Below are 17,923 nucleotides of genomic sequence, written 5' to 3'. Positions count from 1 at the left end.
TATTTTTATTGATATGTTTACTTACACTCTACCCTTCTATTTTGAATAATAATAACCCATTTCTTATTCTTTTCTAAATTTATTTAAAATGTTATTGTAATTATTTGATAATTTTTTTAATTTTAATATTTCAAAATTATTATTATATTAATATGTTGACTATTTATTTATTTTTAGTTTTATTAATTAACATGCTTACTTACACTCCACCCTTCTAAACATAAAATAAATATAAAAAATATTAAATAGTAATAAATTATATCTTGTTGTTTTTGAAATTTAATTTAAAAATGTTGCTGTTATTATCTGATACTTTTTTTAATATTTTATGATTATTATTTTAATATGTTGAGTATTTATTTTTTATTTATTAAAATGCTTACTTAGACTCCAACCTTGTAAATATAAAATAGATATTAAAAATAATTGAATAATAATAATAACCCAAACTTCACAGAAAACTGTACCCCTTGCGGAAATGTAGCTCGTATTAGGACATAATTAAATGGGAAATGGTGTCATAGGATGCCAGCCCATTGGGCGCTGAGATGGATCAATATTTATTATTACCCTGCTCTTCAATCATCACTCATCACTCCCTCATAATGATGAGAAAGGGAACGTGATGAGCTTGGCATTTCTGCCAATTTTCTGGTATTCAGTCAACATGTGTCTCAATCACTCTCTTTACCCGTCCATTCCTCCGGTGCAGGGCAGGGCATGGGTAGATTCTCTGAATATGCTCCTATCCCAATTAGTGGGTAATGGATAAGCTCTTCTTTCTCTATCTCTCTCAACGTCACGCCCTGGGAAACAATTTAAATTGGCCTCCCTTATCCAAACTTTCAGTCATGGTAGTAGGCTAGGAGCAACATCTTGGTGTTTCTTAAAGTTGCATCCTTCAAGCTCAAATCCTTTGCTGTGTTTTTCAAAATGGCAGTCGATGTTTCCTTTGAAGATTGCAAAAAGAGTCTTATGGACAATATGAATGATTCAAAAATGCTTGCAGTGTCTTCTTTGAATTCCAGTTCCTTTACAAGCCATCTATGTGAAGAGGGAGACTGGCACCAATGTGATTCACCCCTGTCTCCTCCATCTGTGGAAGATTACGATTTCTCTGACCTAGAAGATGCTGAGGTATTGGAGGTGAAGGGGAAGGACAAGGCTGGTAGAAGGATTTTGAGAATAGTCGGCAAGTATTTCCCTGGTGAGAAAAATCTTTGGGACTTTTAATACGCTTCTGTTACATTTGGAATTTTTTTTGAGACTTCTAATATGTTTCTGTTACATTTGGGTTAAAGGTTGGGGTTTATGAAAAAATCCAGGTTACAGGGTTACCTCTTCTAATAATGATCGGATTTGCAACGATCTTTTTGTTCTTTCATGTGGTTCTTCATAAAGCGATGGTTTGCCGTTGGATTCTTTGATAGGAATGTCATGCTTGGATTTATATATTGATTGCTAAATCATTGTTTTTTATGTGATCTGAACTTTTTTTTTTGTTATTTTATCATATGAATTAGGAAAACGTAAAATATGGGATTTTATCATGGTCTATAGTTCAGTTAGTTAAGCAAATAGCATGTGGTTTCCACTGCCATATATAAGCTTAAACATCATTTTTATGAGCTTGAATGGCGCGAGTGTTCTGGTTGGCAGAGATGTTATCATATGCTATTTGACCACCAAGGAACTTTGCTACTTTGATCCATAGAGGGTTTTCTCTGCTTCGTTGATTTTCCCTCTCTTCTTATTATCTTATAGCTTTCATGGTTTATTCTGAGATTCCATTATATATACTCTGATCGGGTAGTCAACACAGCTATATGAAAGCAGAAGTTTAATCACCAACTTTTTCCTGGCCTTGAATGCAAGAGGTTTGCCGTCAGTGGTTGTTTGACATAGCTTTTAGCATACCCTCTGTGCATAGTGTCATCATGGTTATCAACTGCTTTGACCCTTCTTGCTTCATTGCTTTGAACGTGTGGCTGTTTCATAGTTCAGTTTTTCAGTTTCATATGTTTATTTCTATTAGGCTATCGCTGATTTTCCCAACAAAACCAGGCTCACAGATCTTGAAGGATGAAGATATGCCCTGCCTGGTGGACTAGGGCCTCTCTTGACTAGTTAATTCACTACTTCTGTTCAGTTATAGTTCAGATTGTAGTAAAAGCAAAATCTGTGCACTTGATCCACATAGGAAAAATCATATATGTCTATTTGGACCGAACTGTACCTTTTTTCAAATTGTGTATGAATTTCACTGATGTTGCAATTTCACATTCACGCTTGCAGCTAATCTTGTCAGTGGGCAAAGACTGCAGAAATATGTAAACCATAAAATCTCAAATGAAATACCTGAAGGGCCTTTTTGTGTTGTTTACATTCACACATCAGTACCAAAGGGTAATAATTACCCTGGGTTCTCTACGCTGAGGTTGATCTATCAGGAGCTACCTCCAGCATTTAAAGAAAGGCTTGAAGTAGTTTATTTCCTACACCCAGACTTTCAGTCATGGCTGCTATTTGCAACCTTTGGTTGGTTTTTCTTAAGTGGAGGGTAAGTGTTAGGTTACTAGCACAAGGTTAAATTTTCAGCTTTTCCCTTAACTGAACTGATTGTTCTTAATGTTCTAATGCTATTATCAACACATTTTGCAGCTTATACGGGAAACTGAAGTGTGTGAATCGTTTGGAATTTCTGTGGGGCCACATTAGGAAGGGTCAAATTGAAATTCCTGATTTCGTACATGATCATGATGATCAACTCGACGACAGGCCATTGATGGACTATGGAGTGGAAGCAAATCCCTTTTATGTTTATGAGGTGCCTTCCTTTGGATCAGCATATGCTCGACACTCTTTTGCATGGACATCATAGGCATTCTTGATGAATGACTTGTATAAAATAGTTGTCAATGCTTTTTCTCAGAGTTTCTGACCTTTAAGCAAAAGTATGATAGTCTGATCTTGACTTTCTCATACAATACCACTCAACATGGGCTGTACATGTCTGTAAATAGTCGGTATGCACTATCTATGGTTTAGTAGTTCATCTTGCCTACGCCCATGATTGAAGCTGGCTGTGCATTTGTATAAATAGTTGGTGCACATTAATTATATTTTAGTAGTTTAAGTATTATCTTGTGGACTACCTTGATTGAAGTAGTTTATATGGTGCAGATACATGTCCATAATTTGTATTTCTATTTAGGACCTTGCAAGTTAGGTGTATCCTAATCTTTGCCAAGTGACTTATTTGTTTCAAGAAGTGGATCCTGCTACTTAGGTTTTAGATTAGGAAAGATGTGGATTCTTATAGGGCTAATGCTAAAGCTGAAACCTTAGCATTTCTTCCCCTTGCTGGAAAAGATCTTGGTTGGGACATTATCTTCTCTCTTTTTGATGTCACATGTAATCACTTTTTACGATTTCATATAAGATCCATGCTTGAATGAAAGTAAAAAAAAGCCTGAAGCTTCTTTTTTATAGAGCCACTCCTTTCATGTTAGGAGTTTAGACTTTAGAGTAACCATGTGAAACACTTGGAGTCTGCTATTTTTTGGATTGACGCTAGTGCAGCTCCTGAGCCATTTGGTAGTTTAGTCATAAGATAATGATGCTCCTTTTACAATTTGTCCCTGGATAATTATTATACTTGGGCTGCACCATGTAATCACTATGCTGGATATTTTGTTGCTAGGTTATGCTTAGGATATTTCACAGGTCTGAATGTGCACCCTATTTAGCGTTTCTATCAGCATTTCCGATCAACAAGATTGTCTAGTATTATTTTTAGCTTTGAGTATCATCAAATATTTTAAATGATCATCAGACTTGGATTTATGTCGGTGTATGCTATTTATCAAACCTTATCTAATACCATGTTAATTATATTCTCAGGGTCCCAACTCCCCAATATTTCAGATTGAATGCCAATGTTGTAGAAACATACTGAATTATTTGTAAGCTCTATGCTGGCTTATTAGTCACAAAGTTATGCTAGGATTTTTTCGGCTTTGAATATGAACCCCATTTAGGGTTTATATCAGCATTTCAGATCAACTGGATTGCCTAGCATCATTTCTTAGCTTTGAGTATCATCAAATATTTTACATGATTAAAACAAAAAGTAGTTCAAGACTCTAGTATTATCTACCAGATTCAAAAATATCACATAGACGTGGGTTTATGTTGGTGTATGCTATTTCTCAGGCTTTATCTAATACCATGTTAAATTCTTCCTCAAGGTCCTAACTCCCCAGCATTTTATATTGAATATCAATAGTGTTGAAACTTGGAACACACCAAATTATATTAGTGTGAGGTATGGAGTCTGCCATGCTAGACTATATATATCTCGGGTTTAGAGTCTGCTTGTGTTGGAAGATAAAATACAAATAAGGATATAAGAAAAAGGTGAGGGATAAGGAAAGAAGATGCAACTTTCAATTTGCTTTTAAAAACTAACTTTAGAAAGACACAAATCCTATTTAAGAGATGGACCTGAAGTGATTTGGGCCATCAAAAGTTGTTTAACCTGGTATTTAATGAAGTAGAAGTTAGGGCTGAAATTGGACCCACCAGATCTTTGTTGTTGTATGTGTGTTTATTTATGTACTAGCATTACTTATATTTAAAAAAATCTGAGTAAGATACACCAAGAGATATCAAATAATGAGAATTAATATTCATAAATAATAATAAGGAGTTTGTTAATAATGAGTTTGTTAATAATGGTTGAATAAATCCTTTTGAGTATTTGTGTATTTTGGTTCAATGATTGTAAGTAATAATACACAATTCATACAAGAGTAAATTTAATTAAATTTGAATTATTAATAATCATAATGAGAGCATATGCAAATCTAACAATATAGACATTTCATTTCTTACATTAACGTGATGATTGTCAATAAAGAAAAAATAGAAGCCAATATCATACTCGTTAAGGGTTAATTCTGCAAATGTTAATCCTGTTTTTTCTCCTAGTCCATTATACTCCTTAGAACAAAATTTGGTTAGGTTCACCATGTACAATGTTTTAAGGGTACTAAGAGAAGTATGGGTTCCTAAGTGTCGGTCTTAAAAACTGTAAATGTATATAGATTGTGATGACTTTCAGAACAATCAGAATTCCGAGACAATGAATTTATACTGTTAGCATTTGATTTAAAGAAATATAAAACTGATTTTTTTATGTCTTATCAGTTTGCCTCTGCAGATATGAAGACCAAGCAATTATATCTTCCACCATTCACATCATGTATCGTACTTATCGATGTTTTATTCAACAAAGGGTGGCGGATATATATCACTTGTCTTCATTGGATCGTGGCTCCACAGGGAGTCACGATCCTATGTGGAACCACGTGGTTCCACATAGGGTCATGACCCCTGTGTGGAGCCACGATCCTTCTACACCGGCGGGATTACTTAAATCAAACATCACAATAGCAAACTAATATGTTAGTTTAATACTAACTTAAATAAATCTCAATTAAATCGCAAGTATAATAAAATCGAATTTCTGGGCGCTAATAAACAGATTACGATTTTGTTTAGAGTTATGACTGAGACTAATTTGAACACTCCCTCTTAGTCTTAGGAGTATAGACCTAAAACTTAATTTAGCTCAATACTAATCTCATGATAATTACATCACCTAGGTGTGAAGAATCAGCCTGTGATACTAAGGATATACTCACTTTGATATCCCTGTTATAGTATGTGCACTGACATTAATCCGCTTACATAATGTCTACTATAACTTGTCATATTACTGATATTCAAATTTTCTGATTTTCAATTTATATGATCTTCCAAACATTTATAAGATCGTCACCTTACAATGTTAAAATACAAGTGTTCATTAACTAAAGAATCATCATCCTTTAGGAATGAACACAGGGAAAGGTGACATGCTTCATATACTCAAATATATGACCAAGAAGTTTACATAAATTTTAGACATTAATTACATTTTAACCATACCAAGATACCTCTTGAAGTGATCAATTTTCACTCTTGCTAGGGGTTTGGTGAGAATGTCAGCTGTTTGATCTCCTGTATTGACATATTCCAGTCTTATTACCTTTCTCTCTGTCATGTCTCTTACATAGTGATATGGGATTTCAATGTGCTTGGATCTATCATGGAAAACTGGATTCACTGAAAGTTTAATGCAGCTTTGATTGTCACAATGAATGATAGTAGGCTTCAGACTTTCACCAAACAGTCCTACTGTCAATTTCCTCAACCATACGGCTTCCTTAGCTGCCATGGATGCAGCTATATATTCAGCTTCTGTGGAGCTCTGAGCTACGGATGATTGTTTTCTGCAGATCCAAGATACCATAGCTGATCCTAAGCTGAAACAACATCCTGAAGTGCTCTTCCTGTCTATCATGCTTCCAACCCAGTCTGAATCAGAGTATCCATGTAGGTTCAATGCAATGTGTTCATAATGCAGTCCATAGTCCAAGTTACCTTGTAGATATCTCAATATATGCTTTACTGCAACCAAATGTATTTCTCTGGGTTCAACCATGTGTTGGCTGAGTGCATTTACTGCATAACATATATCAGGTCTGGTATTGACTAGGTACATTAATGATCCAATAATCTGTCTGTATAATGTTGGATCAGCAAATTTGGAATCTGCTATAGCTTCTTTTAGTTTATGTAGGTTTGTTTCCATAGAAGATGACATTGGCTTACAGTTCATCATTCCAAATCTCTTCAGAATGTCAATGGTGTATTATTTTTGATTTAGATAAATACCATCTGGTTTTTGCCATACTTCTAATCCAAGGAAATAATGGAGTAGACCTAAATCCTTCATCTCAAACTCTGAAGCTAGTTCCTGTTTGCATTTTGCAATGAGATGATCTTCGCCTGTAATTAATAAGTCATCTACATATAATATGAGTATCAACATTTCACTTTTGATTATTTTGAAATACAGATTTGGATCAGCAATGTTCTTAGAGAAACCTATCTCTAATAAGTAACTGTCAATTCTTTCGTACCATGCTCTGGGAGCTTGTTTTAATCCATACAGTGCTTTCTCTAACTTGCATACATGTGTTTTAGCATTATTTACCTCAAATCCCTCAGGTTGCTCTAGATATACTTCTTCTTCAATTGTTCCATTCAAAAATGCAGTTTTTACATCCATTTGATGAACTTTCCATCCTTTAGATGCTGCTATAGCCAGGATTGTTCTGACAAAAGTGTATCGTGCAACAGATGCAAATGTTTCTTCATAGTCAATTCCTTCCTTCTGTGAGAAGCCTCGAGCAACAAATCTTGCCTTATGTTTTTCTATACTGCCATTAGCAACATGCTTAATTTTAAAGAGCCATTTAGAAGATACAACTGATTTTCCTTTAGGTCTAGGCACAATTTTCCACACATCATTCTTTAAGATAGATTGATATTCCTCTACCATGGCATCCTTCCATACTTGCTGTTTAAGAGCCTCTCTGGCACTTGAAGGTTCAGCATATATGAGGTCTATCATTAGAGTAACATAGCTAGAAAACTTTGAAGGTCTTTTGCTTTCTCTAACTGTTCCTTTAGGTGCTGCAAAGGATTCTGCTTCCTGTACTGTTTTAGTGGCCCATAGTGGTCTCTTCCTAGGATTCTCTGTTGTAGTGTTCTCAAGTTCCAAGGTGTTATCCTCAGGATGCTCCCTCTGAGTTTCAGAAAGAGAATCTTCTTCCAAATTAATGGAATTAGTTGGGATTTCAGGTGTGATGGAACTCCTTGTTTTGTTAATAGCTATATCTTCCTCAAATATGACATCTCTGCTTAATTCTATTTGTCTTTGACCAGGGATGAATATTCGGTAGGCTTTAGATGTTTCACTATATCCTACAAAAATCCCTTTCTGTCCAGTAGGTTCTAATTTAGTTCTTTTCTCCTTAGGTACATGAATATAAACAGGACATCCAAATATTTTGAGATGGTTAATATCAGGTTTAATTCCAGTAAAGACTTCTTCAGGAGTTTTGTCACCAATATGAGAGTGAGGACATCTGTTTTGAATGTATACAGCGGTATTAGTGGCTTCTCCCCAAAGTGCAGTTTCTAGGTTTTGATCTAACAACATAGCCCTTGCCGCTTCTACTATTGTTCTATTTTTTCTTTCAGCAACCCCGTTTTGTTGAGGATTGTAGGGTACAGTGAACTCCCTCTTAATCCCAGCATCTTTACAAAACTCTTTAAATACTTCTGATGTGTATTCCCTACCATTGTTAGTCCTAAGAGTTTTGATTTTCCTACCAGAGTGATTTTCTGTAATAGATTTGAACTCTTTAAATTTCCTAAGAATATCTTCAGATTCTTTACTTTTAAGAAAATAAATCCAAGTTTTCCTGGAAAAATCGTCTACAAAGATTACATAGTATAATGCGTTTCCTAGTGATGGTTCAGACATAGGCCCACATAAGTCAGAGTGAACTAGTTCTAGTACTCCTTTGGTTTTTCTAGAACTGCAGGGAAAAGAGCTTTTAGTGTTTTTCCCTAGTGCACATCCTTTACAAACATCTGAATGAATTGGCTTTAGTTTAGGTAGTCCCATGACTAATTTCTCCATAGAGGGTAGAGCACGAAAATGTAAGTGCCCTAGTCTTCTATGCCAAATTTCTGCTTGATCTATGACTTCATGAAGTAAGGTTTGATTTGGCTCATTACACAATTCATATAGGTGCCCTTGTCTGTAACCAATCACTTGTGCTCTTTTGAAGGTGGATGTTTTTGGCCATGCCATTACCTTTCCTTCTATGAATGAGACTCTATATCCGTCGTCCTCAAGTGCAGAGATAGAGACTAAGTTCCTTTTGATGCCTGGTACAAATAGTACCCCGGTGAGTTGGATTGAGATTCCAGACTTCAGTCTGATTGTACATGTCCTGACACCTTTTACAGGATGTGCAGAGTCATCCCCTATTGTTACCTCTTCATTTGATCCCTCTTCCATTGAGTCTAGTAATTCTCTGAATCCGGTGACATGTCTTGACGATCCATTGTCTATCACCCAAGTGTTAGACTTGTTTGAAGCTTGACTTGATAGTGCTGAATACAATACAAACTTCTCAGATTCAAGTTCTGTGTTCCTCTCTACTTTGGCGAATGATGCCTGCTGTTTTACTTTGTTAGGACAATTAAATGACATGTGTCCGTACTGATCACATCTATGACATTGGATTTTTGACTGTCTTTCTTATGAAAGCTTTTCCCATGACATGTCTTCTATGCCAAATTTCTGCTTGATCTATGACTTCATGAAGTAAGGTTTGATTTGGCTCATTACACAATTCATATAGGTGCCCTTGTCTGTAACCAATCACTTGTGCTCTTTTGAAGGTGGATGTTTTTGGCCATGCCATTACCTTTCCTTCTATGAATGAGACTCTATATCCGTCGTCCTCAAGTGCAGAGATAGAGACTAAGTTCCTTTTGATGCCTGGTACAAATAGTACCCCGGTGAGTTGGATTGAGATTCCAGACTTCAGTCTGATTGTACATGTCCTGACACCTTTTACAGGATGTGCAGAGTCATCCCCTATTGTTACCTCTTCATTTGATCCCTCTTCCATTGAGTCTAGTAATTCTTTGAATCCGGTGACATGTCTTGACGATCCATTGTCTATCACCCAAGTGTTAGACTTGTTTGAAGCTTGACTTGATAGTGCTGAATACAATACAAACTTCTCAGATTCAAGTTCTGTGTTCCTCTCTACTTTGGCGAATGATGCCTGCTGTTTTACTTTGTTAGGACAATTAAATGACATGTGTCCGTACTGATCACATCTATGACATTGGATTTTTGACATGTCTTTCTTATGAAATCTTTTCCCATGATTGGATTTTCTCTTCTTGAAGTTTCTCTTCTTGCCTTTCTTACGGGAGTCGGTGTTCAGAATGTGGAGGTCCTCATCTTTAGTTTTGTGATTTCCCCCTTTCATTTGCCTTGACTCTTCAAGGAGGCAGTCATCTCTTAGTCGATCAAATTCTGTAAATTTATCCCTTGCATTTATGCCTTGTTTGAATGATTCCCAGGATTCAGGTAATCCGTCTAGGGTAATCATTGATAGTTCTTGCTTCTTGACATGATAATCAAGTTTTTGCAGTTGATCTCTGAGTGAACCTATCCTCATGAAGTATGAGTTTATTGTTTCACCTTTATTTATACTTATGTGGTTCAACTGTCTTTTTAGAGCTAGGGTTTTGCTCGGATTGTTTATCTCATATATAAGTGGTATTATGTGATCCCTTACTGCATCTATCACGATTTTTACAGCTTTATCATTTCCTTCATTCCACACAGTTTTCTCAGGTTCGTCTTTAGGTTCGGGCTTGTCTTCTTTTATGAATTTGATTACTTTGTTCTCTTTTAATACTATCATAATTCTGACTTTCCAAGCCACAAAATTTGCTGCTCCTTCGAGTCTGTCCTCGAATCTGATTGTGTTCGCCATTTTAGAAATCTTTGATTTGATATGTAAACTTCGCTTTTAGTCTATTCGGATCTTAAGTAGTTAGGCTCTGATACCATGTAAATGTAAATAGACTGTGATGACTTTCAGAACAATCAGAATTCCGAGACAATGAATTTATACTGTTAGCATTTGATTTAAAGAAATATAAAACTGATTTTTTTATGTCTTATCAGTTTTCCTCTGCAGATACGAAGACCAAGCAATTATATCTTCCACCATTCACAGCATGTATCGTACTTATCGATGTTTTATTCAACAAAGGGTGGCGGATATATATCACTTGTCTTCATTGGATCGTGCCTCCACAGGGGGTTGCGATCCTATGTGGAACCACGTGGTTCCACATGGGGCCGTGACCCCTGTGTGGAGCCACGATCCTTCTACACCGGCGGGATTACTTAAATCAAACATCACAATAGCAAACTAATATGTTAGTTTAATACTAACTTAAATAAATCTCAATTAAATCGCAAGTATAATAAATCGAATTTCTGGGCGCTAATAAACAGATTACGATTTTGTTTAGAGTTACGACTGAGACTAATTTTAACAAAAACAATTAGACACCAAGAGTCGCACTTTTGTTATATTATGAATTGTAAACTGTGATAGTATGTCTTAGACTCTTTAAGTTTTCATCTATTTCCAACGTCATTATGGCAGCATTCAAAATTTTGCATTGCCTCCACGTCCAACATCAATTATCAAAGAGGTGATCTAATATGAAGAGATGATCTAAAAATTTGGATTTTTCTTAGTTGGCATAGATATTGTCCACTGTTTAAACATGGCCATACATGTAAATTGTGTCTGTTGGCTGTATAATGATTAATGCTTCACTTATTGCATCTTCATTTATGCTGTTCATGGAATGAGTAGAGAATTAGATGAAAGGATTTTAAAACTGGGATCCAAGTGGAAAATAAAACCATAGTGCATCAATTCTAAAGATAAAGAAAAAGAAAAAGAATATTTGTAATAAACTTAAAAAAGAGCCTTGCTAGGAGTTTTTGGATCTTCCAGTGTATAAGATATGGATTCTGTCATTTCATGCCTCTCTTCGAGACTTATCATGAAGGTAAAAAGTTACAAGACAATGGTTGACAAAGAGATTAGGCTATTAATAGATGAACATGAGAGGATAGGTCAAGAAAGCAGTAGAGGTCAGGGTAAATATATGAGAGAAAATAAAATAAGAGAAACCTTTTCAACACTAAAAACCAACAAAAATAAAAATCAAATAAATGAACATGAGAGAATAGGTGACGAACACAGTAGAAGGCAGGGTAAACATATGGAAAAGTTTTAAGGAAAAATTTCAGTGAAGCCTCCCATTGGATAAGCAGTCAATAAAATATTAAAATGTTATTTTGATTGTTTACTCCCTTCAAACACAACAGTTACACTTAAAAAGAGGTCCATGCATTGCCAATTTTCCCAGCGCTAACCTAATTATGGCTAATTTTCTGAATCAATCATATTCATGATTGACTAAGCATAAGACCATAATATCTATTTAGGTTCTTACGTCTTTTATCTTTGTCTATGGCCCCTTTAATCTCCTTATTTTTTTAACAATCCTCAAATGCCAAAATTGTGGTATCTAAAATGAATATAGGGTGTTTCATAATGTGTTCATGTGAACTGTTGATGCTGATTGTTTTACTCTCTCTCTCTCTCTCTCTATATATATATATATATAGAGAGAGAGAGAGAGAGAGAGAGAGAGAGAGAGAGAGAGAGAGAGAGAGAGAGAGAGAGAGAGAGGGAGGAATACTCCAACACAAGCAACAATTATAGGTAGGTGTGGGAAGTATGTTTTACCACGGGAGAACAAATAAAATGTTTTATAGATCCAAATAAGAAGAATTCAACTGGTTCACTGGTGTAATAAAGGATGAGACAACCGTGTATTCATTTAATGCAGCAAGGGGTAGATTGCATCAATAGCAACTTATTGTACCTGGTAATCTTTTATACTTATTATGGTAGAAAAGCATTTGGCACTACCAAAGCTGATTTTCCTTAATTGAGGGTATCCAGGGTAAAAAGTTCATGAGTTCATTGTGTGAATTTTTTTAATTTCCCAACATGTTTTTTTGATATTTTGCAACAATATTTCTCTTTAGCACTATAATTTGTTGAAGCTAGTAGAACAGTACAGTTTTAAGCTTGTGGTTCTTAAATTCTACATTGATCTTAGAGTTAATGGATCAAAAATTGTAATTCTATCTTGCACTCCTAAACAGCTTAATGATTATTAATCCTTAGATTCTCTTAGGGCGTAAGAGGAAATATTAAATATGTGATATATTTAGGAAAATCTGATTAGAAATTCAATTTCATTCAATATTTTTGGTGGTGGTCATGAAGGGTAACCCAAAAAGTTGACCAAAATTTTGGAACACAATTATCATTTTGAAGCCAAATATATCAAATTGAAATTGAAATGTAAGTTTCATCTGCTTATAGATTAGCTTTTTCTTACTTTTGCCTCGTGGATCTAGTGTGTAATGGTGATAAACTGATAATGTTAGATTAGTTTTTGTTTATTTCTTTTTGAGTATTAATTGCCAGTAGGACAGAGTCATTGATTGTTTTTGGGTTTAAATTCATCTCGGCGAGTCCTAGGGATCCATTCTAGTTGGGATACTCATGGCATCTTCAAGACCTTTGTGTATGGCATATATGTAAAAGATTTATTAGGGATAAGTTCCTCCATGTTGATAGGAACAATCCCACTTTATAGAACTTACAATCTTGGCACAGTTTAATGTAAGAACCTCACTAGTGGGCATGTTTGGGGCTAAATCTTGCACTTGGATCCAAATCAAAAGTTCTCCGATGTGCTAGATCATGAAAAAGATACAAGGCAATGAATGGAGCTTACGAATTTCTGAGAGGCAAATCCTGAATAGCTGTGCAGTTCAGTAAAGAGCAAATGATGTTAGAAATTAAAGCCTCGTTTTTGGAATATAGCATTTCCCTTGCATTTAGTAATGGATACAGCTTGCATGGAAGCTTGTTTCCTTCTTCACTTCTGCACAATTTTATTATGCCCAATATTTATATTAGGAAAAGGAAGCGAATGCACTACTCATGGAACAACTAAATTTTCTTGTAGTACTATTATCACCTCCATTTATTTTGTTCTTGTTCATGGAAATCAGGAGACTTTTTTTTTCGGAATCTGGTCCACAAGAAGGATTACTGAGTAATCTCCAAGGTCTTGGAGACTTTGTTTGGAATCTCCTGTGTCTCCAACAGGCACCTTCTTGGAAACTTTCTTTTGCCAACCAAAGAAATTAAAATAATTTATATACATTGAACAATTTAAATTTCATTTTGTCAAAAGAAACAAAAAGGCTAACTTTCATCTGATTTTAATGTCCCCAACAGGCATTAATAAGATTGCAGAGAACACATCATTAATAATAACAGCCAAGCAGAAGATTTAAAGGCAATAAAAGTTGGAAGGCATCATCTGTTTTGGGATGACCAATTGCAGATTAGAATGGGCATATGAATTAATAAATTGAGTGAAAATGAAGCAACTCAGGGGTAGTGCTTAGGAAATAAAAGAGGAAGTGTGGGTGGCTAAGTGAAAAGAAGAGATGGCGTAAATGAGGAGTGGTGGGAAGAGCATCGACCCAGACAGAGGATTGGCCCCATAAGATATGGTAGACTGCGGAATTGAAAGGGAGATTCTTGGTAATAGCATTGATTCATTGGTGCCAGCATAGGAGTTAGGAGGGTAGATCTGAGATGAACAGGGCAGAGCTGGTAATGCGATTGAGAGGAGATTAAGCTGTGAAGGTTGAAGGAGTATTGTCATGTGAATGCTTTATCCAATGAATTGTTTAAAGAAAGTTTGTTAAGATTTTTTTTCTTTTGTATAAACTTCTAAGAAATGTATTGCAGCAAGATTAGCCGCTAAAAGGTTATATTTATAATTCATGTATTTGCAGAATTTAAGTGTGTTTGTCAATGAATTTCAGTTTGGTATAAGTTCATCTTCTAGTCTGTTATCTGTTTTTGATTAGAAATTTAGAAGCAGAATCTCTGAAAGTGTTTTTGAGTCCTGAAAATTGAAGGCAAGAGGTAGCTCCTGCATCAGACATTCTTATTCTTTAAAGTTTTAAGATTCAATTTTTATGAAAACTCATTATCTGTATTTGCTGCAGGTGACCTTGGCCAAACAGGATGGACATCATGAAGTTTAGAACAAATTCAACACTGCAATTATGATATCCACCTTTTGCCAGGTGATCTGTCATATGCAGATTACTGGCAGCCTTTGTGGGACTTATTTGAATGGCTAATTGAGCCTTCGGCAAGTTCAAGGCCATGGATGGTCACGCAAAGGAATCACCAGAAGGAATTAATTCCCTTAGTTATGCCTCCATTTAGAGCATGCAATGGACAATGGCGTATGCTTTTTGAAGAAAGTGGTTCAAGTTCAAATCTTTATTACTTATTTGAAATCGCAGGTGTACACGTCATTATGCTTGGTTCCTATACTGACTATGAAGAGGTTTCAGATCAATATCAGTGGCTTTAGGTACATGTTTTATAGTGTCTGACCTACTTAGGTTTCATAAGCACCCCTCTGGTAAGTTTATAGTCAGAAATGCCTCGTTACAAATTTCCTGAAGCTCTGATTTTTTAGAATTTTAAGGATGACCTTTCAAGGGTGGATAGGGTGAAGACACCTTGGCTTATGGTGTTGTGGGGTTTAGATAAGAAAACGATACCAAAACTATAGTTTTCTTGTTGACGCTTGAAAAGTTATGCAGGGAATTATGAATGTATCCATTATCAACAATATGAATCCAAATATTGCAATACACCTAAGAGACATGCAAATAATAATTATAAATTGCACTCAGAATATGTGTTCTATAAGTCATGTCACCGTTCTATAAATAATATAATGCTAAATGGATTGCCATGATTGTTCTTAGCTACATTACTGAAAAATTAACTTCAGAACTGTCATTTCACAAGAAGGGCAGAGTGACAACACTAAAAATGGAGTAAAAACATCCACGAGAAAAAGAGAGCACTTAACTATTTTTCATAGTGAGGTATTAATTACTAGACATTAGAAAACTACATCCAAGTTGAATCTTAGAAAAATCTATAATGAAATCCAATACAATCATCCTATATTTGAATCAGATTCCTTCCACTCTGTTTCTTTTACAGTAGCAGTTAATTCTGAATTTTCTGCAGTCGATTGCGAAAATCATACAGCTTAGTTGCTCAGTGTAGAAAACTCTGTAAGTAATTACAACATTTAACTAATTTGAACTGGACTCCAGAATATGTACGTTATTCCGTAAAAGGGATGAATAGAGCACACCATGAGTGAAATACAAAAAAAACAGATGTCTAATACTTATTCGAACCAACTAATCTAGTGTCTCAAACTTCTCCAAGTTTGTTTCCAACTTAGCATTTTCATACAAGATTGGAATAGAGAGATTGGCAATTATAGTTTCGACAGATAAACAGGACATGCAAAAGTGAATATATCTTATTCGATTACGTAAGGCCTAATTATTGGTAAATATTGACAAATTTCTGGTATAATTATACGGATAAAGTATTCATTCTGAATTTAAAATTCAACAACACTAACTCTGTCAAAATATTATTCAACTGTGGGATGAAATTTTGTAATAACAAAATCTGGTTAGGGTTCACCATGTTTAATGTGTTGAGGGTAGTAGAAGTATGGCTTCCTAAGTGTCAGTCTTTAAGTCCATTAGAAACCAAGAGCCACACTTTTGTTATATTATAAATTCTAAACTCTGTGAGAGTATGTCTCAGACTGTTAAGTTTTCATATATCGAACATCATTATGGCAGCATTCAAAATTTTGCATCGTCTGCATATCCAACATCAATTAGCGAAGAGCTGATCTGATATGAACTCAGATAAACACACATTGAGTAAGCTTCATTGCCCTTGCAATTGATGGAAACTACATCCAAATTACAGTCACTCAAACCTTATTAATAATTTTGCTGATTTGGCCCAAGGAGGCCCTGGATTTGGGTACAATTTTGAACTGAGTACACATTCCAAATCCATTTACCTGGGGATCTGTTCAGGGTTTTAATTTACACCTACGCAGGTTCATCCTAGATGAGTTTGGGCATACCAGCACACATTTTGCCCTATCTGCAGCATACCGTTAAATTTTTCTCTTTTTTACTTTATAAATATTTTTTGGGCTTTGACTTTGACTAAAACAGGATCCTTAACCCTAAAAATGACTTGTAAAGCATTTGAAATTAAGTTGCCGAATTGGAATATGGTTTCGGCATGGGTACACAGGCGGCACAAAAATTGGGTTGAGGGGGTGCATACGGGTATGTCCATACCTAGCCTGGAATTTAATGGTCACCCCGGCCCGTCATATGAGGTTTTTTTTATGACGGTTTGGCCATTGCAATGCTTTTCATTTGACGTTTTAAGAAAAATATTAATTGTCAAAAAAATATCTAATTATGATTTTTTTTTTTATATTTAAACATTTATATCAATTCAACCAATAATGCATATTAAATATGAAAAAAGTAGTTTTTACTTTTAATAATGTAATTTAGTTATTATTTTAAATATAATATTAAGATAATATAAACTTTTAAAATGAGACAAAAAAAAATCAAAAGGAAGAATAGGTGAAATTATATACCTTAAGCTTCACCTATGAACAAAAGAATATTGAAACTTATAGATGTTCTTTCTATATAAATGAAAATATTTCTCCTTTCATATTCAAATATGCAAATCTTATATAGATAAAAAGAATATAAAAATTTAGAAAACAATAATAAATTAGTAATTTAGTAATATACGCAAAAATCTCAAATTTACTAAGTTTCTAATTCATAATCAAAAATTTTATTTATAATTATAATAGAAACTATTCTAAAATTTCATATAAAAATATTTTTAAAGTTAGAAATATAAATAATTATATACTATTATTTCCACTTTTAATTATGACAAGTTTCTAAATTGATCAAAAAAAAAAATACTATTGAAAAATTTATATTAAAATATTATAAAAATTAGAAATAATTATATCCTACCATTTCATAATATTCTAAATAAAATCGGATTTTTATAATATACATTCTAAAATAATATATATCAATATTATGAATTATCATACTATATAATATATGTTATCTATTATAGTATTTTATGGTTTATTGATAATATGAAGTGTCATATATACAGTTTTATTAAAAAATAGAATGTCAACACATATGGTGCAGTAATTTTTTTAGCTGTCATTTACAGTCTAAAAGTGAAAAAATGGCCATTTTGCCTGTCAAATTACAGGCATTCATGTAGAACATTTGATAAAAAAATCGAGCTAAAACATTATTGAGGGA

The 17,923-nt window shown here is 34.4% G+C and overlaps 1 protein-coding gene across 2 annotated transcripts; it reads left to right on the top strand.

Annotated features, from left to right (window-relative positions):
- The first annotated feature begins 586 nt into the window (after nt 1–586).
- On the top strand, nt 587–15,399 carry LOC131070942 (uncharacterized). Of its 2 annotated transcripts, XM_059218350.1 has the most exons (4): nt 587–1,207; nt 2,296–2,560; nt 2,662–2,827; nt 14,693–15,399. In XM_059218350.1, exons 1-4 carry the CDS (start codon nt 934–936, stop codon nt 14,729–14,731), a joined length of 744 nt encoding a protein of 247 aa, XP_059074333.1. In that variant the 5' UTR covers nt 587–933; the 3' UTR covers nt 14,732–15,399. The 2 variants fall into 2 exon arrangements, with proteins under 2 accessions (XP_059074333.1, XP_057862632.2); XM_058006649.2 differs by lacking the exon at nt 14,693–15,399 and having other exon boundaries at nt 589–1,207; nt 2,662–3,142.
- Nucleotides 15,400–17,923: the final 2,524 nt, after the last annotated feature.

This window comes from Cryptomeria japonica, chromosome 1 (genome assembly GCF_030272615.1).
Source record: "Cryptomeria japonica chromosome 1, Sugi_1.0, whole genome shotgun sequence".
NCBI lineage: Eukaryota > Viridiplantae > Streptophyta > Pinopsida > Cupressales > Cupressaceae > Cryptomeria > Cryptomeria japonica.
This window is presented reverse-complemented; position numbering and strand designations above follow the sequence as displayed.